At 48.1% G+C, this 24,408-nt stretch overlaps 1 protein-coding gene across 1 annotated transcript in view; it reads right to left on the bottom strand.

Annotated features, from left to right (window-relative positions):
* Positions 1 to 10,574, bottom strand: part of arhgap35a (Rho GTPase activating protein 35a) — a 32,234-nt gene extending 21,660 nt beyond the window's left edge. Inside the window, 3 exon segments of the mRNA XM_035533924.1 lie at positions 5,263 to 7,214; positions 7,217 to 9,353; positions 10,500 to 10,574. Coding sequence (XP_035389817.1) covers positions 5,263 to 7,214; positions 7,217 to 8,996 — 3,732 coding nt within the window. The 5' untranslated portion in view covers positions 8,997 to 9,353; positions 10,500 to 10,574.
* Between the last annotated feature and the right edge of the window lie 13,834 nt (positions 10,575 to 24,408).

Here is a 24,408-nt window from a genome sequence, read left to right on the forward strand (position 1 = left end):
CTGTGGTACAGTAGCACGTCGTGAGTCCAAGATCTGAAGCTGTGCACAGAAATGCAGCAGCAGCCCTGTTCTCTTATTATCCCCCCCTCCTCCACCCACCTCCACCCGCCTCCACGCCCCGCCACCCAAAACACACAAAAGTTCCGCAGCGTAGCGTCATGTGTCTGCAGCACCGTGAGAGGCAGAGAGAGATAGCGAGAGAGAGAGAAAGGGGCAGATACAAACAAACCTGGCTGCCCAGAGACAGAAGACCGTGTGGTCACTGGGAGAACGGTGAGGTCCAGACAGAACAGCAATTTCTCCTCCACTGGGAAAAACTCACACAGATTCGGCCAAATGTCACAGTAAAATTTAATAGTACCCTCAACCATTTTGAAATTCTCCCCCAATCTTAAAAAAAAAGAACTACAAGTTATCCTTAGAGAACGAAACACAACCTCTCACTGTAAAAAATGTCACCACCTGGGAAATGGTGAGTAACACACTACACCAATACACACACCACACCTCTCACTGTATAATAACTGTCTTTATTCCATTACCATGTTTACTGTTGTTTTTAATACTGTTGTTTTTGTAGTTTATTATAATTTATTGTCACTTCCTTCCTATTTATTTATTTACTTATTAATTACTTCTATTACCCTGGAAAGCATCATGTTCAAAATCGTGTCAGGTATAATAGTGAAATTGTACCTGGTATAGTCATGCCAACAAAGCTACCTTGAACTGAGGGAAAGAGAGAGAGAGAGAGAGAGAGAGAGAGAGAGAGAGCGCAAGAGAGAGAGTGAAAGATAGAGAGCGAGAGAGTGAGAGAGAGGGAGAGAGAGGGAGAGAGAGAGAGAGAGAGAGAGAGAGAGAGAGCGAGCAAGAGAGAGAGTGAAAGAGAGCGAGAGAGAGAGTGAAAGAGAGAGCGAGAGAGAGAGTGAAAGAGTGAAAGAGAGAGAGAGAGAGAGAGAGAGAGAGAGAGAGAGCGCGCGAGAGAGAGAGAGATCTGTTGCGTACTAGTGCAGGTCCTGTATTTCCAGTCTGTGCCACACTTTGTACGCGTGCACACACACACACGCACATGCACTCGCACACGCACACGCACGCACACACGCGCACACGCACGTGCGCACACACACGCAAACACACACACGGTCCCACACTGAGCGCGAAGTCGGGACTGACATCAAACGACTGCCGTACTCCTCCACTACACATGCACTTCCATACACACTAATTGCATCTAAAGGTCGATGTGCGCGTGGAGCAGATGCGTCTCTCCTGCTGGCCGACTCAGTAGCTCCCTCAGCTCTGGGCTGGAGCATCAATTACCCCAATTACCCTGCACTCAGAGCACAACTGCTACCTTTATGTACAAATAATGTGTTTATGGTCGAGAGAAAGTCAAACAGTCAATCAGTCGTGCGACGTGAGCGCACACACACACACACACACACACGATCCTGTGTGTGTTTGAGATCGAGTGTGTGCGCGTGCGTGTGAATACATGCACACAGGAAAGGCAGAGAGACCTGAACAACTGGTTGGTCTCTGCTGTACAGCTTAAACCAGTACAGTCCCTTGGGGCTAGAGGACTAATGTGGTTCTTTATGGATGTGTCTCTGATGATTGATGAGACAGAGGTGATTTAAGCCAACAGTTATATAGTAACTCCACTGCAGTAATGAAGGCATGAACAGAAACAACAGAGATTGGACACTGGAGAGGGGACACTGTCCTCTTACTGGGCTTTGCTTTCATAGGACAAACCGAGCACATGCCTCCAGCCTTTGCAGAAGCACTAACGAGTTCCAACGTCGCTGAAGCTCTGGGTCTACACGCATCAAACCCAAGAGCTTACACCACAGCACATGCAGACAACCAGATGTTTTTATTACACTTAAAATTAGAATCTGATCCGAGAGCCAAGTTTGAGATAAACACTAAACAACAGGTTCCTACGAAACATTCCTCCTTCTACTTTCACTATAGTGCCTCGTAGCACTCGACCAGGGGGAGAAATGGACCCAGGAGTTTATCCGAGTCACCGAACAGTAGCAAAGGCTGAGAGTGGGGATGGGCGGGGCCGGACGTAGCTGGGCGGGGCCAGATGCAGCTGGGCGGGGCCGGACAATGGCACGCAGGTAGACCGGTTCCTGTCCTAAAGTGTCTAAAATGGCAACTGGCTCTCCTGCAATGTCTGTTTTTTTGTTTGTTTGTTTTTAAAGTATGTTGGAAAGAACAACCCATCAGACACCAGTACAGGGTTTGTAATTTGTGATTAGAACGCATGGAAGTCACGTTTGCTTTAATCCTGGCTAAAGCACAGCAGCGAAAAATGTTTGAGAGAGTAGTGGAGGGTGTGTGAGTGTGTGACAGAGCATGTGTGTGATAGAGACAGACAGAGAGAGCGAGAGAGAGGAAGTTGGGGGGAGTTCATATGGCCCTAAATATCGTACAGTGCTAAACAGGCGAAATGCAGAGAAAAGCACTCAGGTGGAACCAAAGCCTCAGATGGCCTGAACTATGGGCTGAGAGATTGACAAAAGAACAAGTGTACTCTGCGATACCGAGAGACGCATGCGTGTCTGTGGTCACAAAACTCAGACAGCTTCAAATCACAGCAGCTGGGGAGTTTTTGATTAGGCCAGTTGTAAATATTCCTGCCATGCTGTGTTTACAAAGCACAGATAATAGCAGGTCCTAAAGAATGGGTACGTTCAGAAACGTCGAATAGCTTTTGACAACAGATGGGGAACATGTTTGTGTACTTCTAGTTCAAAATCAAATAAAATAACCAATTTCCTCTCTGACATTTACACATTTACATAATTCATGCGCACACAGCTGAGCCCATTAACTGGAGAACAGTACATTCGTCAAATCTGCAGATCATCTCTCTACCAGTTTTATAAATCACTTTAAATATTTCCAGGAAAGAGCCCCATTCATATTGGGACATCCTAATCATATTCAAACACTGTGTGTGTGTGTGTGTGTTTGTGTGCGTGTCACTGCGACACACACGGGCAACTTTCATTGCTTTTTGCCAATCAGGCAAACAGTCATTTGAAGAGCACTAATAAATGCTCAAGGTATAAGTTCAGGGTTTAGGGTACAGGGTTATGGAACAGGGTACAGGGTTTAGGGTTTAGGGTACAGGGTGCAGGGTTTGGGGGCAGGGTTTAGGGTACAGGGTTTATGGTACAGGGTACCGGGTTTAGGGTACAGGGCTTAGGGTGCAGGGTACAGGGTTTAGGGTGCAGGGTACAGGATTTGGGGTACAGGGTTTAAGGTAATCAGTCATTTGAAGATCACTAATAAATGCTCAAGGTATAAGTTCAGGGTTTAGGGTACAGGGTTTAGGGGCAGGGTTTATGATACAGGGTACAGGGTTTAGAGTACAGGGTTTAGGGTACAGGGTTTGGGGGCAGGGTTTATGGTACAGGGTACAGGGTTTAGGGTACAGGGTTTAGGGTACAGGGTTTGGGGGCAGGGTTTATGGTACAGGGTGCAGGGTTTAGGGTATGGGTACAGGATTTGGGGTACAGGGTACAGGACAATCAAAGCCACACTGCATTTAAAAGAGCAACACACAGGGTTTTCTTTTTTTTCCTTTCTCTTGCTCACTCTTTTAAATGGTGGTGGCCCAAAACAACAGTAGTTTGTTTCTAATCCTCTGATTCAGGCATTTGTGCCACTTGGGTACTTGAATAAATTAAGTTGGAAAGTGATTAATTTTAATGTCAGAGTAATTAATTAGCAGAGAGAACAATTTTAGACACAAACACACTACTAATCTGTGGTTAAATTATGTCCTATTGTATCTTTACAATAATGTGAATGTCTCATCTGTTAATCGTAACTGCAGGGTTACACATCAAACTGTCAATTCAAGTCACTAAAGCCTACATTCCTTGCTAAACTGTAATTTGAGTAATCTTCAACCTCGTAATAAATAAAGACAATGCACATTTATTGCTTTTAATGAAGGTGCCTGGTCTAAAGACATGGTTTAAACAATCATAGTGATTGCTCAAAAAGTAATTTAACCTCTAATAAAATTCTCTCATCAGGAGAGGAGAATCTGAAGTTCTGAACTATACAGGTGTGGGGTTTAACCTGCTCTCACACAAAATAGCCATCTGGTCACCTGCTAGAAATTCTGTGGTGGTAAGTGTAATAGCCCTTTAAATGGCCCCATTATTATTATTACTGTATTCTTTCAAGCACCTCAGTGGGCACGTCGTTAAGCTAATCAGAGTAGACGGAAATACAAAAGGATTTCTAAAGATCCCACAGGGAGTCATACTGGAGGCAGATGGAAGAGACGGAGCCCTGTCACTACTCTGTCGAGGAGAGGCTGTCCCGCAACAGTGTATGTGCACATAGAAGAATCCTCACCAGTGACTAAGACCCCTGGGTGACCGCTAAGGGTCTGCCAGCCGCTACTCTCCATAACATCTGTGTTCATGAGACTACTATTAGAAAACACTGAACAAAAGTGGGAACACCAAAAGGAAAGCTACAAACAAACAAACAAACAACCAACCAACCAAACTCAAAGTCTGGCCACCAGTGACTGTGGAAGAAAAACAAAGCTTTCTGTAAAAGGAACCTTTAATGGACTGCATATCCCCAAACCAATGAGGAAGTATAGTGGAGTGGGGTTGCTTCAGTGCCTGACAGCTTGCAAGCTGTATGAGGAGTTCCACAGCAGGATGTCAGGGTGTCATGACAACAATCCAAACACAGGGGCAACTCCTCAACAGAGTGGCTCAGCTAAAAGAAATTCTGTATGTTGGAACGTCACATCAGAGTTCTGTTCATTTCTGTTGAACTGAAATGCTGTAGTGGGATCTGAAGCAGGTCCCTCAGCAAGCTATCACAAAATAAGATGAAACTAATTTACATTGAGCAATATGCCCCAATACCTCTTAACTACCATCCTGGACATCATCAGCTACAGAAAGCATATGGTGCCTATATGTGAAAGTGGATATTTCATATTTTATTATTATATCAAGATATTATATTTATCAAAATCAAAGCATACCAGGATTTGATTCTTCTCAGACAGAACATTTAAATAATTTGATTGGCACTTTTATCCAAAGCAACTTACAATTATGAACAACTGAGGGCTGATGGCCTTGCTCAAGGGCCCAACAGCAGCAGCTTGGCAGTGGTGGGGCTTGAACAAGCAACCTTCCGACTTTAACCACTGAACTGCCACTATCCTCACTTGACACACACATGCAGGTTGAAACTCACCTTGGTAGTTCTACGTAGACTCCTCAGGATGTTTCTTCTCTTGGGGTCCTCACCCTCCTCAGTCAGGGAACTGTCTCCTTTCAGCACCCCCGTGTCGTCCTCTTTGGTCTTGGGCGGACCTCCGAGCTCGTCGTCACTGCCGATGAAGCTCGTGCGGAAGCTGCTGAACTTGCCCAAGCGTTTAGAACGGTCGCGATACAGCCGTGGCTTAACCCCAAGGGCCGACAGCTTGCGCCTGCGCTCCAGCGAGCTGCTATCAGCCTCACTGTCTGACCCATTGCCCCCACCATTAGAATGACTCTTATTCGCATTGCGGATAGTGATGATCTTTCCCTGTGTGCTGTCGTGAGGTACGGAGTATATGTTCTCCTCTTCCGAGGGCCGCGGCTTGGCTACAGCGTCCATTGGCTCGGCATAGTCAGATGGGTCGTAACCTCCGTCACTTCCTGGTGCCCACGTGACTGATGGCAGAGAACGTCTGTTACCTCCTGGATCCACGTAGGATCCAAAACTAACTTTGCGAAAGTCAAACGTCGGCTTGGGCCGCACCTGAGGTGGGACTTTGTTGTTGAGTTTGATCTCAAAGGTGCTGATCTCAGAGAGGACACTGAAGGCATCGCTGCCCTCCAGGTCAGTGAGTTTGAAGCTCCCGCCATGTGTCAGGGTGACATCATCTCTAAGGGTTGGATATGGTGGTGAGGGCTCGACATCATCTTCCGAGTCCAACAGGGTGGTGCTGGGTGATGCGCATCGCGGGGAATGGACATTCTCATTAGTACTGCAGGCTTCTGCCACATTGTCGTACATATGTGAGGCCTCCACAATAGTCCTTTTTTCAGCTACTTCCTTTAGGAAAGGCAGGAAGAGGTCTATCCGATGCAAGCCACCCACAACACCACCAGACCCGCACACAATCGAACTGAAACGCCCTTCGATTTCATGAGCCAACTCCTGGCCCTGGACTAGCTGCTCTCTGGCTATCTCCAGTTCCGTCAGCTCGGCCTGCTTCTCCCCAACTGCCAACATCTGCACAGGAATAATGTCCTGGACCTCGCACAAGAAGGCGCAAAGTGTTTCCATGGAAGCCTTGCGTTTAGCCGAGTACACTGCAATGTACCCATGTACCAGTTGGTTCTTGCGCAAGGAGAAAGATGAGTGGTATGACAGTACAGTTAGGTCAATGGTTTGCCTCTGGCAACCGACAGTAAGGTCCAATAACACGGAGGTGCCACTGGATAGTTGGGTGGAAGGCTTACAGTGTTGTGGAAGTAGGAAAGGTGACAAAAGCTGGTCCACATCGTAGGTGTCACCACACATAAGGCACATGACGATGTGCAAGTCTGAGGTCTGCTGAGCGTGAGAGTCTCTGAAACGTGCTGGTGGGGTGTGCGAAGGAGGAGAGCCACTTGCCAGAGGGCCAGGGGGTCTCGACAACTCCAGGAGGCTTTTGAGGACTTGGTTGATTTGCTTTTCGTTGACATTGCGCCCATATCCGACACCTGGGGATGCAGGGTCCAAGTAAGTGCACTGCAGTTTGCTAGCAACCTGCTGCCCCTGCGAGATCAAACTCTGAGCAGTTTCCCCCCCGATGTCCCCAATTGATCCAACACCACGCTTGGTGACCAACAAAAGAGAGAGGGGGAGCTGAGCTAAGCTGTTGTCCCTTCGGCCGGTGGTCGACTCCCGAAGTTTGTCAATGCTTTCAACGACGTAGGACAACGATTCCTTAGAATTGTACAGGCACAGACAGCCGTGTGGTGTAAACGTCGGTGTGTGAAAGGAGTTAACTGGTAGACGTACATTGCCTTCTATAGGGCGAAGGGTGAGCTCATACATCCTTCCATCCAGCACGTACCGGTCATCACTTGTGCACATTGCTCTGATCTCATTGGCTAACTCTCTTGCTAATCCATCTTTGCCAAGGATTACAAGATTGATCCTGTCTACCTTTCCTCACCACACTGCGACTTTAAGCTAGCATCAGATGAATAGCGGGTGGGAAATCTAGTGGCTAGAATCTGCTCAATCTTGCTGTCCACACAATTTGGACTGTTAGGGCAAGTGTCTTTAGTTGGGTGGTACACAAAATGGATGTGCTTGAGCACCAGGGCGTCACGCTCTGCCTGAAGCTTTTGGAGGGCCTTAAATCTCTGTTCCTCTCCAAGAAACTCTTGGATGGCCCCCATTTTCTCTTTACTGGGTTTAGCATCCACCTCAAGCTCGTAGAACAGCTCAGAGTACTCCAACAAAAGCTCCTGGAAGTCCTCTTTGGCTCGGTCAATAATCTCCTTCTGATGCTTGTTGTACATATCGAGATACTCAGATTCCTCCAGCCAGTGGTAGAACTCCTCGTTCATGATGAAGCTGCGCGCCTCCTCCCAGGGTTTGCCGGGGGTAATAAACGGCGACGTAACCAGCCTCTCCTTAAACTCCCGACGCATCTCTGCCCGTTTTCGCTCGTTACGCAGGTGCTCCAAATGACCCTCATAGATGACCTCTGCTGCTGGGGTTTCCAAAAGGTCCTGAGGGATGCGGTTATCATCCATGTTATCGATATGCACAGTGGTTTCCCACGGTGTGTCGTCTAATATGACAAACCAGTGAGAGAACTCCCTCTTCGTTTCCAGAACCTTCTGTACTCCTGACCAACTCAAATGGTCAATCTCATCCAAGTCTGGTAGCAAAGTACACAGGGCGTGAGGAAGCGCGCTAAGGTAGATCTTGCGTCTCTTTTCTACGTGTTCCTGTTTGAGCCTATGCACGTGTTGCTGAAACAGTTTCTTGGCTTTGGAAGTACCCTCAAGGAAGACATATTCTTTGTATTCAGGGGAGGTCAGCATTCTGCGGTTGACGATTGGCCAGGTCTCGTTGTGATTCTTGACAATGCAACTGACCAGCCACTCATAGCGGTCTTTAGCAGATGCAATCTGCTGGCTCTGCTGTTTAAGGGCCTCAAAATATGGAATGATTTTTGGCTTACCTCGACTCTTGTCAATCAGTTGCACCAGGGTAAGAAAGGCAAGGTCCACATTGACATTGGAACGCGCAGACGTCTCAACAACCTGCAGATTTTTCTTGGTCAATGCAAAAGTGTGGGAATCCTTGATGTACCGCTCAACTCCTTCATCACACTTGGTCAAGACCAGTACAGCTGGTTTCTTAGTCTTCGCTAACTGGTTATACAAGTTTGTGACAAACTTCATCTGGTCGTCAAAATTCCGGTTCATGCCCCTGCTTACGTCTACACAGAGAAGGAAGCCGTCGACCAGGAGCTTTCCCTCAGGCATCTGTTTCTGCTCAAAGTCCTGCTCAAGACCCAGCTGATCGGTGCAGAAATACATGAGCTTTTCAGCGGAGGCCAGTTTGGTGGACGCGGCTCTCTTGATGTAGGGCTGCAGAGCGGTGCTCCGATGTGGCTGGAACGTTTGATCATCGATGAACTCCGTCTGTTCCACCACATGCATTCGACACTCTGGTCCTTCCTCCAACAGCCTAGCTGCTTCACCCCAGAACAGAAAGTGGTCATTGTTCACCACCCGACCACCAAAGTCACTAGTGCTCAGAACGGAGGTGTGGTCCAAATAAAAGTCGTCGGCACTGGGGCGGACAAAGCGATTGCAGAGGCAGGACTTTCCGACCCCGCACTGGCCTTTCTCCTTCTCGGTCCCGGACAAACCCACCACAGCCAGGTTGTAGGTTGGTGCCCGGGCGTCCTGTTTTTTAGCCATCATCATCGCTTGGAGTCGCTCATCTTACCATTCCCAGAAGCCCTAGTGGGAAAGCTGCTGGGTTTCTATCCCATTCACACGCATTCAGGCCTTACAAAGGGGGGGCGCAGTGTGACGAATACCCTCAGCAGTCAGATCTTAAACTCACAGCCGTCATTTGTCCATCTGCCTGTAAATCTGTGAATCGCGGAGTCTGTGTGACAGTAAAGAAGGGTGGAGGGCAGAAGAGGAGGTAGGTAGGAAAGATGGTTCCACGAGGATCCACACTCCTCTGCCTCACGAAGATCTATGCTCGTGCATCTCCTCTTGAAAAGTGGCTCCGTGACGAACAATAGCTCAGGTTTGTCCAGACAGGATGTGAGTCTGGTAGAAAAGGGAAAGAAGAAAAATGCACAAGAGAATCAAAGACAGAAACACAACTGCACAAAATGTCTTTCTGTTAATTGATTTCGCAAAACTAAAATATCATGGAGGCATGCGATATGCAAATGAGCTCTCATACGAATCACAGCATGTCCTGACAGATTTCAGACATGGCAGATGAGCACTCACTCCACGTTCTGATGAATCGCATCACTGACATTATTCAACATGCATAATTAATACTGTCAAAAATAACAGACCAATCTTCATCTCATCTTCTCCAAGGAGTTGAGTGTTTTTAATATATTGCAAAGCATATATTCAGAACTGAAGTATGTATCAATATTACTGCAATATCAACTTTACCGCAAAATTATATTTTTTCAGTATAATCAGGCCGTTAAAGACAAAGTAATGTGTATTAACAGTGAGCTGATTTTCATAGTCAGTTCCCCTTTTCTTGGATCAGGAGGTACGTGCCATTCACATGAACCACGGAAACTGGAGCAAGAATTTAACAAAAGGAGAATCAGAACATAAATGACGTGTATATATGTACAATAGATTACAGTACATTATATAATCTGTAGTCAGGACTGATGTCTGTGCAGCAAGCATTCTTTTAAGAGAAGATATTCTTGTTCTTGTGCAATATGGAAATGCACAAGCACACACGCACGCAAAAAGGCCCTGATGAACACTTTAGTGCTTGAGTTGTTAATTAGGCAACTGGAGCGCTCAAATGGTTTTTAAAAGGGTGCGCTGCACTCTGACTGCTTTCTGCCATTTAAACTCAAGAATGCGTTTTAAACAAGTCTTATGGCGGGGGGGGGGTGCAGCTCCAGTGACATTACAAATTAAAAGATGTGATTCCATAATCATGTTCATAAGAAGAGAGTCAAAACATTCCCTGGACAGTGTTTCTGAGTGGTGGGGGCAGGGGTACACCCAAAGATCTGCAGCCAAAGCCTGAGCAATCCGGGGCTAGAGAACAGAGCTGGGGCCTGTTTGTAGACAGCAGCTGTCCGAGTGAGCAGAGGGGCTTGCGCAGCCTCCACAGACTGTAATCACTGAACACAAGCATATGGTATCAGAAATCCACACCCCTTTCATGCCCATTCAACCACTTGTTTAGCAAACACACACCAAAATCACTGCTGATAATGAATGCTTCCTTTCAGACAGACGCTGAGAAGACACTCGATTTCCACTGAATCCAGTCAGTCACGGTGGGCGTGTGCAGGGGGAGTCTGTCTGTGGAGACAAGAAGCTCGACGTTGGAAACGTGCCGAGGGGAAACATTCTCAATGGTGCACAGAGACAGGATGGACATATCACACACGCAGCACCTGCGGTGCACGGCGAGGCAACGCGCCCAGGGAGATTCTCCGAGGACACAGCAAGGCTTGGATTTTTGGGCTTCTAACCTGTCCGGGGCAAAATGAACCTCTACCCTGTACCAAATTTACTGCGGTAGTGTTGACCTTGCCAGAGCCGCACAAAATCAAATCAATCCAAAACGCAAGCGCCCGTGTTCTGATACGGAGGTTTAAGGAATGCGTAGCGCTTTACTGGCAAGCTGTAGGTCCGTAACAGACCGGTGAGAAGACCAAGGAGAGATGAGCCTTACTCACACACACCTGCCAAACAGGGTTTTGGAGAGACTCTGGTTGCTGTGTGCTTAGCCAGCGATCAATGAGCACTCACTACAGACCCACACACTCAACAGAACACGGAGAGACACTACAGTTACACACTCCCATCAGTTAGCACAGGGCACAGAAACATACCTCACGGTGAGTGATTATATGAGTGAACAGGGTATAGTGGAACTTAGGGCTCCCCCAATACAAGACACTTCACAAATGCAGAAATGCATCATGGGAAAGGGCATAACTGGAGAGATCTGTCTGAATACCAAATGAAGACTGGAAACAGCTTGATAACAGATTAGTGATGACCCCATAAATCTAACTCATCCCCCCCCCACACACACGTATTCAGGTGGTGACTCAGGCGTCTCTGTCTAGCCCAGACTTGAGCAGTTAAGTGGGTCCCCCAAAGCATCGAGTCATGGCGTGCTCACAAGTTCACAAGCGCATGAGCCAGTTGCTTGGCCGGCAGCAGCTACCTTACAGGCAGGAGTCTGGGTCAGGTGCGTGCATGCACGCACGCACACACACACGCACACACACACACACGCGCACACACACACACACACGCACACACGCACACGCACACACGCACACGCACACACACACCTGCTCCACCTCTCCCAGCTGACTGTTTTTATGCCGGTTCTCGATCTTAGTAGCTGGAATTTTAGCAACACATCTCAGAATCAGCATCCCAATGCACCCTCTCTGTAGCGCAGTGCAGGAGCACACACCCACACACCCACACCCACCCACCTGGAAACAGGCCGTGCTGGCTGAACTCTAGCCAGTAAAGCTTCTAAGCAGATTGTTAATTATTCACAATTTGGTTCAAAAGTAACCAGAGCATCATGCAGGACTGAGGCTCATAGTCAGAGCAGCCTGTGTATAAACACACACACACTCAACGACTGTAATAATACTTTAAATTATTTGCTAGCATAATCATCGGTTCAAAGTTAATCTCAGAGTACTGTGTTGTGAAGGCGACTCATATAGCGTCAAATAAACTTTGACCCAACACTCATCTTCCTGACGGTGGCCTCGGTGTAGCCTGAGGAGATGAACACTTCAGTGAGCGTCGAGGTCTCCTCACACGTTCGGACAGACATGAACTCCGCCCAGCCATAGGCAGGCATCGGCACAGCCAGCCAGCCCGGGGGCCGGGGCGGCACTGCTGACCAAGGGGGACTCGTGCTGGGCTAGCACCCAGAAACCACCTGCCCCAGCGGGCCGGAGCGTGAGCTAACGGCATGGCTGGGTCTCCAAGTCTCGACCTCTGGGAACGGACATGGATATGGGCCAAGGGGTCACGCGGTGTGCACTCAGAAACACCATGACGACAAGCCAGATGTGCTGATTTTATTTTTAGCAGTGCGTAAAGGGAGCAAAGACCATGCATGTGCACAGTAGTGCAGGAAACAGCCCTCCAGTTCGCTAAGGTCATGCCAGGTCACGCCAGGTCTCGGGGAGTCTAGAAGGGATCGATCGTACAGACACTTCATAGCCTTTAGGGCTTTACAGCTGCTCCTAAACACACACCTGTGTAACATCAACATGTCCTGTGTGCTGATTAAACAGCAAAGGAGAATAAAACCAACACACGCATCCAAGGAAACGCACTCGTCAGTGCGAGTGACGAGGGCTGCCCTGTGAGCGAGTTTAACTCCAACACACTGGCCACAGGTTTTAGTTCGGTATGTAGAGGTTTGTGTGGCTGTTCAGACTGCATGTCATCTGCACGCGAGAGTGAATGTGTGAGTGTTTTGGAGATAGGGTGTAAGATTAGTTAGCGTTTGCGCCGCTCTACACACTGGACAGCTGTGTCAAGCACTGGTTCCACTCCATCCTGGTCCAGTTGTGTCCCAAGCAAACACATGTCCAGGCGCACGCGTTAAGTGTGTAACGTGTCAGCTCAGCTGTGCTGCATACAGGCCAGGACGACTTCAACAACTCTAATTAAATATCGATACAAACGCACGCTGCATTCATTTCCTGTTAAAAGTGCAATGTGGCGTCCCGTCTAAACAAACGCTGGTACTCGCTGAGGGGGAAAAACCCCCCAACTCTTCCTCCGCCTGACGGCAGAGAGCATCGTTACAGCGCCGAGGAACTAGGCGTGAGTTAGTGGATATCAGCACAGTAACCATAATGTGCTGATAACACCAGTATCCCCAGTGACGTACGGCCGTTATAAAGTGCCGATGGGAGCGTACTGGTCGGCTCGGCGACAGTGGTGGCGTCTGTGCCGGTCAGAGAAGGCAGGGCCCTGGCTCAAGCCTGATGGATGGGCTGTCCTGGCCGTGGTTCTTAGGGAATCAGCACCAATGCGCTACTGAGGCCAGATAGTCGAGCCATCCATTTCTCCTGCCCACCGCCAGCCCGCCAGAGACCTGAACTCCATTAGAGCGTCGCCAGGGTGGGCACTTCTTGCAGGAGGAGATGCCCCATGGCTTAGTGACAGAGTGACAGCGAGGGTGTGTGTGAGTGAGAGAGAGAGAGAGAGAGAGAGAGAGAGAGAGAGAGAGAGAGAGAGAGAGACTCCGAGAAAACAGTGATGTTTTAGAGGGTCTTTTTGAGTCTCTCCATGAAGACACCAATTTATCAAACATTCATACCATTAAACTGGAAAGCAACACACACACACACACACACACACACACACACACACACACACACCATTCCCTGTACCCTCCAACAGCTCCTAAAACAAGAGCAAACATCCACTTTAATGTTTAAATCTGACTTCCTGGCATTAAAAGACTGCAGCAGTCAGAGCGGTTGCCATTTTATCAGCAGATGTGAAGGACTTGGCCAGCTAAAGCAGGCACAGAATGGCCAAGGCAGGGAAGACACGCTCTGGCGCTATTGTTTGGTCCCTGAATGTGTTGGAGTGATTACTCCCTAATCTCCTCTAATCTTCACAACCTTCCTTCTATATCGGAGGAAGGAGAACACATTTCCTGCTTCTGTATGTGCTCCTGACCGAAGCTGCGCAGAGAAAGGTCCGGGATCAGGTTCCGCTTGCTCCGTAGACCGGGAGAGACACGGAGAGGCACTCCTCACCGGGAGAGAGAGAGAGCCACAGAGCATGTGGCTCCTGTCTGGTTCAACTCCTCTACACCAGTGAAACATTTCCATGATAGAGGGACTAAATATACCTCCACGGGGAGAGAGTGATGACAGCCCTTAATCCATGTCCAGTGCCATGTGCTCTGATGCCGGCTGCCCGGCTTGCCTATGCCAATGTCCGGCACCTCCTGACACCACACAGATCAACTCTGTGACCTGCACGCTCCCGCACACACGCTGCTTCACTGAACCCTTCTGATCCGTCTGGCTGAAGTCTGCCACAACCACGCTAGCACACACACACACACACACACACACACACAAACTCTCCCACAATCACACATCATGCTTGGACAAGCATAAATCATTTGCAAATAGGCAGGTGTAGACTCAAATGCACATTAAATCAGACACCCATTCTCTCATTCTCTACCTCTCTCTCAAACTTTCTTACACACACATACCCCCCCCCCCCACACACACACCCACACAAACACACCCAACACAATGAGCAGCAATTATGAGATAGCGCCATTTCTTCCTCCAGGACCAAACAGCCCCCTGCCAGCTGTCAGCTCGGTTTCTAGCGACACAGATTAACGATCTAATTGGAGGGTTAATTGGGCCGGCAGTGCTGGTGTAAGGGTGCGTTTACACCGTGGACCAAGCCCAAGTGCCCAGGGGCCACAAAACCTTGAAACAGTAATGGAAAAAGATTAAGACTCATCCACAATATGCTCCTTAATAGGGCTACAACTAATCAAAGTCATTGATAACATCAATAATAAAAACTGTTGGCCACGGTTTTCTTTATTGATTAGTTAGGCTTCTGCATAGCTGGCTGTTTTACAGAGAGGAGAAAGCATTTGGAAGCTGGCAGATACCAGACCTGCATACAGGATGCAACATTTAAGTTAAAGCATTGGAGAAAGACACAGACAGAAGGCAGATCTGACTACAGCAGCAGGAGACAGATGCAGTTTCTCAAGATGAAAAACGTTAGAACAAATAACCACCGAAGAAGAAAACCCTATAACTACGTAAAACTTGGAGAACGACGGGATGCAAAAGTTTCCAGTGTGAATCAAGGCTCTTACTCTGGGCTTGTGAGAAAACAATCCCAGCACTTTGCAGGGAGTTTCTGTTACTGCGACGGGTACAACTTCCCAAACCTCTCCAACCTACTTAGTGAGGACCGTGACAAACGGTGGAAGGCCAACAAGACCAGAGATGTTTTACCACATTCGGTTTATTCCAGCAGTCATTATGACAGACACAGTGTTTGGAATAACTGTGATTTGCAAAACACGGATGGAGACGTAAAGCCAAGCTTTTGTGAGATGCACACAAGAAAAAGGCTTGACCACAAACACACAGCGCGTCTCTCTGACAGATGGTCTCTACACATATTCTACACGTATGCCATACCATATGCTCAAGTGTTGACAGTGAGTGTAAACAGGCACAACACACACACACACACATACACACGCACGCATGGTCATGATACCAATTAAATACATCAGATTTCCCCTCTAGGCTATGGGGAAATTGCTCATGCACTGCTAAATTCAAGGACCAATTAAATGAATAAATAAATAAGTAAAGATATAAAGATAAATTGACAGGAATGTTGCCTGTGTGTGTGTTAAAGACAGAGAGGAGTCATGTGTGACACTGTGTAAAAGCTGTTGACTGGTCATCATTATCGGCACCACTATAACAAAGTCCAACTAAAGTGTGACTGTTTGACCCTCCACGTGACCGTCAAGACCAGTCAACATGACTGTTCGACCCTCCATGTGACCGTCAGGACCAGCCACGTGACTGTTCGACCCTCCACACGGCCGTCAAGACCAGCCATGTGACTGTTTGACCCTCCATGTGACCATCAAGACCAGCCACGTGACCGGTCGACCAGCCACGTGACCGGTCGACCAGCCACGTGACCGTCAAGACCAGCCATGTGACTGTTCGACCCTCCACGTGACCATCAAGACCAGCCACGTGACTGTTTCACACTCCATGTGACCATCAAGACCAGCCACGTGACCGGTCGACCAGCCACGTGACCGGTCGACCCTCCACGTGACCGTCAAGACCAGCCATGTGACTGTTCGACCCTCCACGTGACTGTCCAAGACCAGCCACGCGACTGTTTGACACTCCACGTGACCGTCATGACCCTCCCTGGCCGCTTGTTAACACCACACCTGCCATGTACCTGCTCTCTCCATACACACTTCCTGAGGTCTACCAGAGCCAAAGCTGCCTGATTGTACACCACCTGCCCCGTGTTCTCCCACCACCGGGACTCTGACATGGGCGTAACTGTTATGCTGTTATGAGTACATCAGGCACTCTGGTGTGGCTGAAGTCGTGTGTGTGCACGCGCGCACACGTGTATTTGTGCGAGCGTGCGTGTGTCAGTGCTATGGGTGGTCTGAGAGCAATTTGGAAGCCATAATCCCCCACCAGCAAATAGCAGCCCTGTAGCGAGGAACTGACCAATGATGAAGGGTTAGCAGACGGCCAACAGATGCACGCACCTTTTTCTTTTAAAAAAAAAAAAAAAAGGTTCTTGGATTCAAGTCATTCATGACCTACATGGAACACATTACATGTTTTTGTAGTCAAGTTATAAAAACCCAAAATCAAAGGTAACAGCATTTTTTTTTCACATCAAATTTGAGAGAATCCAATGTTGAACATTATCGTAAAGGTAAAGAATCCTCCAGAAGTTTTTAAATGTACCGTTTTGCTAACCAGGTGAATCCATGTGTCCTGACCTACACTCTCCACTAACAGTCTTACCACTGGTACACACCAACGGCTTTGTCCTGTCGAAGCGTGTCACATCTGATCTGTTTATCTGTCTTTCATGTTCTTAAGTCACGCGCGTACTTGGAGAGAAGTATGGGTGTCCTCGCGTTTGTCTGGAAGGATAAGGCATCCAGCACCTAGCAGGACAGATGACAGTGTCCATGGAGAATTTATCCCATGTTTTTGGGAGCCCGTGGCGATTTCTGCAATGCTTAAGAAATAAGCGTTTTTCTTCTGGTCCACCGTGTTTGTCACTGAGATGGCAGGAGTTTTATCTTCTGTGGGTTTTCACTCATCCTTCCCTGTCAATCACAGGTTCTCCTGTAGTCATTTCAGGACTCAATTTTCCCTTTATTCAGACTCTTCAAAGTTAATCTTACATTTTACGTCCTCCGTTACAGTCTGGGCATAAGCCCCGTTACGTTTAGTGGGTTTACCAAAAAAAATCACCACATAGCTCTGAAATTCCTGACAGCAACATTGATTGAAATATTCCGCTCAGCTAGTCAGCAGTTTTAGGGTAGTACCTGAATTCTCAAAACTAGGACGATAAGATTTAATTTGACTTAGTTCACTTTCGTGTGTGTAAAGTGCTTTAAAATGGTGGTGAAGCTTTTTCACAGGTTTCCTTTGAAATAACAAACACACCAGTAACAAATTCGTCTGTTCCAAGGCGACACAGCGAAGACTCTTTTCAGGCCGACGACACATCCTGCTTTGTGCGGCTAGCCGCTTCATGCAAGTTTAATCACGTAACGCATCGGTGAGGAGGCAGCGTGAGACGCATGTCAACGCACTGCCCCGCCCCCCGCTGCAGCTGGCCACACCCACCATGCCACATGCGAGCGAGACAGTCTGCATTGTAGCTGGTTAAAAAAATAAACAAACAGTCATAAAAACCACACTGGAAGAATCAGGTGGCAGGTAGACAGTGACACTGTGATGAAGAGACATTTAGAAGATATGATCAAATTCCAAACGTCCCCGTACTAGATGAGCCTGAGGATTTGGGGAACAATCATATAGAGAGGCTAAAATCTCAGAATCTCCTTCCACAATGCAGCAAGGGACTGGCAGGTGGAGTAGAAAGGGTGTGAGTGCCCACTTGGCAGGCAGGCAGGCAGGCACGCACGCACACACACTGCAGGTACTGTTCTCACATTCTGGCATGCCATAGAACACAGGTGGTACTCAGATACAGCTCAGCACAACTCGCTTGAAAGTTGGGGCCTCAAGAAGCACAAACCCAGAGGTCTCCAATTCCAGAGCTCAATACAAATCTCCCATCCTGCAACACCTCTTAGTGAACGTATGCCGTAGGTAGTATGTGTCATGGATATCCAAATCACATTCCCTCAGGTCCAGGAACTACAAATGTTCAACCTCCTTTTATCCAGGAGTCAGATTTTTATGACAAAGTATACGATTACTAACATTAATTGTTCAATTAACTGCTGGTGAGTACAGAACTCTGGCTCGTAGAAGACAGACGCAGGCAGGCGTTACGCTGCAGAACTCCATCACGTCAATCACGTGTGCTGAGAGCCAGACACACCAGAGCAGATAAAAACACCCTTAAACTGTTAAGAAAAGGATTGGGATTTATATGGCTGGTATTTTTATTGGGAGGCGTCATGCATGTTGGACCCTGACACTGAGGAGAGATAACACTATACCGTATACCAATGTACCACGGCCAAACAAACCCAGGACTAGCTAGCTGCCTCCATTCTGGATTCTTTTTTGCCTTAAATCCAGTCTACAGAGGCTTCTGAAAACCACTTTAGACAGGAGAATAAGGAATGTGCCGTTCTGTTCTGATGCAGGTACAGCTGGGTCAGAACCGAAGCGCTCAGGCTGCTGGTGCACCGAACGCTACTCGACTCACTACAGCTCGTTAAACTCGTCGTCTAACGAGCGCAAAGCCGTCCGAGTTAAATGTGAATGTGTGTGCTGTAACAGGGAAAACGTTACAGTCTGCAGGGGTGTGGGGTCCCCGCACTGGGCTGCCAGAGCGGTGATAATGTGATGATTTAACGGAGTGAGTTGAGAGGTCTTTTGGTTCAGCTCAGCACCAGTGACTTTCTAATGGGCCTTGGCTACTAAATCTGCATTATGAAGAGTGCGAACATGTCCGGAGGCGACTCCTGCTCCTCGGAGTTTTCACCTGCGGTTTAATAACACACGGGCGCTTAGGACACACACGACCTCTGACGCACAGGGGGAGAGACACACAGATGCTAAATCACTCAATGTCAACACACAAGAGCTGAAAAGGGAGAGAGGGAGAGAGGGAGAGAGTCCTCCAAGAGAGACAAAGACTCTGAGGAGGAACAGCAAAAGATACAACTGAAAACATCTGAACTTGCCACACTGTCAATTAAAGATAATGACTTTTTTCTTGTTGCCACAGTAACCAGCTCGTACTGCAGAGCCAGATAGCTGCAGAGATTTAGTTTTTCTTGTTAATTTTCTGGAGTGTGTGAATCATGTACTGGTGTTTTTTTTTTCTCCAGTATACATTACGAGTTTTTTTTTTTTTTGTCAAAATAAGTTGCCCAAGGAAATTAGTGAGAGAAAGCACGTGTGCGTGTGCGCATTTGTGTGTGTATGTGCACGTGTGCGCGTGTGTGTGGCAGACAGTCGGACTGCACCCTATGGCAGTCCTTTCGGTGCAGTACCAGAACTGGGTCCAATCCCCAACCAATCAGCTCACCCCTAGCACAGCCCAGCACTAGCAAGACTGGAACAGAAACAGCACGACTTTAATAAAAAACGACACTGCAGTGATTCTTGTGATGATCCAGAACTTGATATGTGACTGCAGAATAAAACGCAGCATTCAGGCCAACTGAGGCTCCACCGAACAAGACCAGAACACCACCCAAACACCACCTGTCCAAGAAGAGAACACCACCAGAATACCACTCGTCCAAGAGCAGAGCAGCACGTGTCCAATATCAGAACCGCCTGATTTGCAGCAGGTGTCTGGAAACTGCCACAACTCTCCTGTCCACTGCAGAAGATGCAGCCCAGATCCTGCCAAGCGGAACCACAGATATGCAGCATTGATGGGGACATGCGTGTCTTCACCGAGAGGACCCTAGTGGGACGTTACATGAGGTTTCCTATAAGGGAGACGTTTAACCTGAGAGCAGCGAGGTGTGTAGCAGTGCAGATGCTGAGTGAGTGAGTGAGAGAGAGAGAGAAAGAGACTATGTTGTTCTCAGTGGCCAGTGCTACGAGGCAACTGATCTCATTACAACTTTTGTGCTCTCGGGTTGCGAATGACGTAAAGATGAACCGCAACATGCACCTGGTCTTTGTGACCATGGCAAGACCCTGCGGGACCCTGTCTTGGCCTCATTTTCAACCCTTTATTCCGACATCGTCCAGACAGAAGCGTGTAAACACAGAAGTGTGCCGTCAATTAGTCTGCATTCTTCCTGTGTTGTCCATCTGTGGCAGCCACCTCCGTCCCAGACAGACATCGATCGTCATGGGCGATTTGAGGGGATTACGCCGACGCTTGCCTGCCACAGGGTGGGCTCGAGTGATCGGAGGGGAGCAGAGGCAGACCACACGACAACTTCTAGATTTTTCTTCAGATGAAGGAAAACGACCCCTGAAGCTCTCTTTAGAGTCACGCAGGCAAGCCGTGTGTGATGTCCTTGAGCAGGTTGTCATGGCGCCCACCATCTCTGACAGGAAGTTGGGGGAGGGGAGGGGGAGGCAGGAAGGAGAAAAATAAAGGACAGACCTTCTCGCTGGATGCTTTCTGGAGTGCAGACGCTGTGGGTGGAGCAGGTGGAGGCCCGAGTGCTCGTCCAGCCATTACTACACCTGAGCAATTACAAGGAGTGCTTTGGACATGCCTGGTCAAAAAACGAGAAGACTGGAGCAAATGGGGAGAACATTAGAGGGCGAGGAGAAGAAAAGGCATCGACCTCAGCGATCCCATCCACAAACAAACAAACAAACCAGCTCATGTTATTTCAGCTACGTATATGCATGCAGCTAACCCCCGACCGAGGTGACCCCCGAACGAGGCGACCCCCGAACGAGGCGACCCCTGACTTAACCTCAGCAAAAAAGTTTTAATTATTTTCTATTCATTTTCTCCAATGCATTTGAGTTGTGTTTAGTAATAGGGATTGTAAATATGAATACATATTACTCCAACTGAAATGATCAATAGGCTCCACATTTAAGAAGGCTTCGTCAATAACCAGCGTCTGAGTGGACTTCGTCTGCCTTCATGTCTTATTACTTCCTGTTTATGGGAGATTATTTATGCACTTGGAACTGTTTCTACAACACAGTAATGAACGTCAGTTAATGGTTTTTAACATTCAAAAAGAGGTCTGGTTACTCAAACACTACCCGTCCTGTCCGCTTTGGAAAGGTGGTGTGTGATGTCATTCAGGTTTCCCAGTTCACTCTGGGAGTTTCCCAGTACACTTCAAATTAACTATACTGCAGTTCTTTGTTTTCAGGCACCATTGTGAAAGCTTACTGGAACGAACGCTTACTGGAGGAAGTGTGGTAGCTCTGCGTAGCTATAAATAAGACCTGCATCTGCAGCACTTCTACCAAACCTGAGGCATTACACGGCTCTTATAGAGCCGTGTGCAGGGGGAGAACACGCCCTGATGTTCAAAGACGCAAGCAAGTTTCGTCCTTACACCAAAATCAATTCTCACACGGCTAAAACAGCATTACAGGCATTCACCAGAGGACAAGGGTTTCTTTTGACTTAAAAGATCATTCAGAAAAGATTTCCGACAGCTTCTTCATTCAAGAAAGAGCGAAGGAATTCAGAAGCATTTAGTAACGTGCAGAACACATTGGGGCTGTTTCAGTCGGCTATGAGTAGGATTCCGTGCAAACTCCAACTAGGAAAGATGAGGAGTCTTCTCCGCTCTCTGCCTCTCTGCTTCCGTTTTTCCCCTCTGCCACTATGGATCTGGCGTCACGCAGCCCCTGTGGGAGTGGCGCTCCGTGTGCTCGTTATTCCGGCACCTGGGCTACACTCCGCCTGTGCCGTCGGGGCGACTCACGGGACGCCATCTTTCATGAAGTTGGGAAATGCCAGCCGCAGCGCGAGCGCGCATGTGCATGTGTGTGTGCGGGACAGACACACCTCACGCCCGTGCAGATGGGCTAACTTATCTGTGTGTTCCATCATGGCCACAGGCTCTTGCAGGGAGAGAAAAGGGGTTGATCGGATCTAAATGGACCTGCCCAAGCACAAACAAACAAAGAGTCGCTCAGAGGAAAACACGCACACACACCCCAGCTATGGAAGGCAGCAACAGCTGGCTACACACACACACACACACACACACACACACACACACCCAAAAGAGCTGAATCTGACTGCAGTAACACTCTCATTCATCAACCACAGCACGTCTGGCTGACAGCACCTTCTCACACACACACACACAGCTAAATAATGTATTGCAGAGAAAGTGTGTGTGTGTGTGTGTGTGTGACTCTCTCAATGAGTGAAAGAACACTGAATATTCATTCATTTGTGAATCTGGTGAGAAAGATAAGGGTTTTTTCCCTTTCAGTAATGTGTGCGCGAGTGTCAGACAGGCAGAGGGGCTTCAGTCAGACCACAGGGAGTGTGACGTCTGGAGCTACACACACATTAGCAGGGGATTAAAATTGCACTGGGCCTGACACAAGACACAGCACATCAGTGCCGTGTACACGCCACGCTAGTAGTTGATCAACCATCACTTTACTCCTGGTTTAGTATGTGCAGCCACACACACACGTGCACACACCCACACACGTGTGCACACCACACAAACACCCACACACTTCTCTCTCCATTCTCTGTAGTACTTTGTCAACCAGTTGTTACTCATTACCACAAAGTCTCTCTTCCTCATCATTACCATCATCATCCTCTCTTGATAGCATGGCCCGTGCTATGACTGACGGAGGCAAAACGCAGATTCATCCCAGCATCCTTCTACCGAGGAGTAGGGGGTGATGGGAGAGAGAGCGGGACTGAAACACAGGGATTAGACGAGATTAGAGCGAGATGCAGGGATTACAGTCTGGCGCGGCCCACAGCAGAGCTTGTGGGATTCCAACATCATCAGTGCTGTCAACAGCTCTCAGTGCAGACAATAAGACTTGTTGGCCACTGTAAGCAAGTGTTGATATAATCCAGGGGATGATGGGATACACACAGGCAGGACTGAGGGAGACCACGGGAGGCTCTTCTACTCCAGACATGTGACTCTGGAGGGTCACGTTACGGCTGACCTCACGCCCCCAGACGCCTGTACCCATGCAGGGCAGGTAGGGTTGCACAGACTGTCCTCTCAAAGTTTCTCTCAAGGCCACACACACACACACACACACACACACACACACACACACACACACTCGGCAATCCAGTTAATATATATTAACCTGAAGAGTGGACAGAGAAGGTCCCGTTACGTAAACATGGTGTTGCAATGCCGGTTGGAGTTCAGGGTTGCACGAGAGCAGACTGAAGAACACATGAGTGAACACAGAAATCGTGACGAGAAGAGAACAGAAACATCGAGATCTAGCCGTTCTAGCCACAGTGCTAAGACACACCTTCCAGACTCAGACAGACAAAACGCACATCCAGTCCATGACTCCCAACACGGCGAACCACTCACAGGCCAAACAAAACGGCCCGCGCCGCCCTGGAGTCCAGCCAGACGGCTCAACCGATTCGGCACCGCCTTCAGTCACGTGGGGGCGGAGAACGAGAGAGAGAAAGATGGAAAGAAAGAGGGAGAAAAGAAAACGAGAGGACAGGTGAGAGGGGCATTAAAAGATCTGTTACGTAAACATTTTGTGCAAGGGAGACCAGGAGCAGACTGACATCTGAAATGAATCTGGACTACTTACAATCTAATCTACAGCGGTTTATGGATTAGAAGAAGGATTATGAAGACTGGCAACAGACATTACACTGACACCTAGTGGCCTGGATGTTTCAGAGATTCTGTACTATTTACCATGCATTTGCTATTTATGACCTTCACTTTATAAAAAATACAAAAAATAAAAATTACTTTCAGAAATTGTCTGTACAACATTATGCTGGTAAAATGACTGACTTTTAAATTTAACACATATGACGCTTTTTAAGGTGCCAAAGCTCTGATTGGAGTACTCAATGTTCACACATGCCAAAAGAGTGCCGTCTGATGTTGACGTAACCATGACACCAAGGTCAAAGGGGTAGTTTTTGCAATTACCCTAAAACAGTCAAATCGATCGCCAAATGCCTGGGCTCTAAATTTCCCTACTTTCGTTTTGCTCTGGAGACACCAGACTAACGCAGCACATGAGAAATTCACACGACAAAATCACGACGCCCCTTCCTCAAACAATGTCAGGTTGTTAAGGAATCTCAAACTCACATCTGGGTTTTGTGACACTGTATGGCCACACCGCTTATAGACACAAATAAAGGTTTATCCCACAGCTAATATAGC

The sequence above is a fragment of the Electrophorus electricus genome, chromosome 15, assembly GCF_013358815.1.
Source record: "Electrophorus electricus isolate fEleEle1 chromosome 15, fEleEle1.pri, whole genome shotgun sequence".
Classification (NCBI taxonomy): domain Eukaryota; kingdom Metazoa; phylum Chordata; class Actinopteri; order Gymnotiformes; family Gymnotidae; genus Electrophorus; species Electrophorus electricus.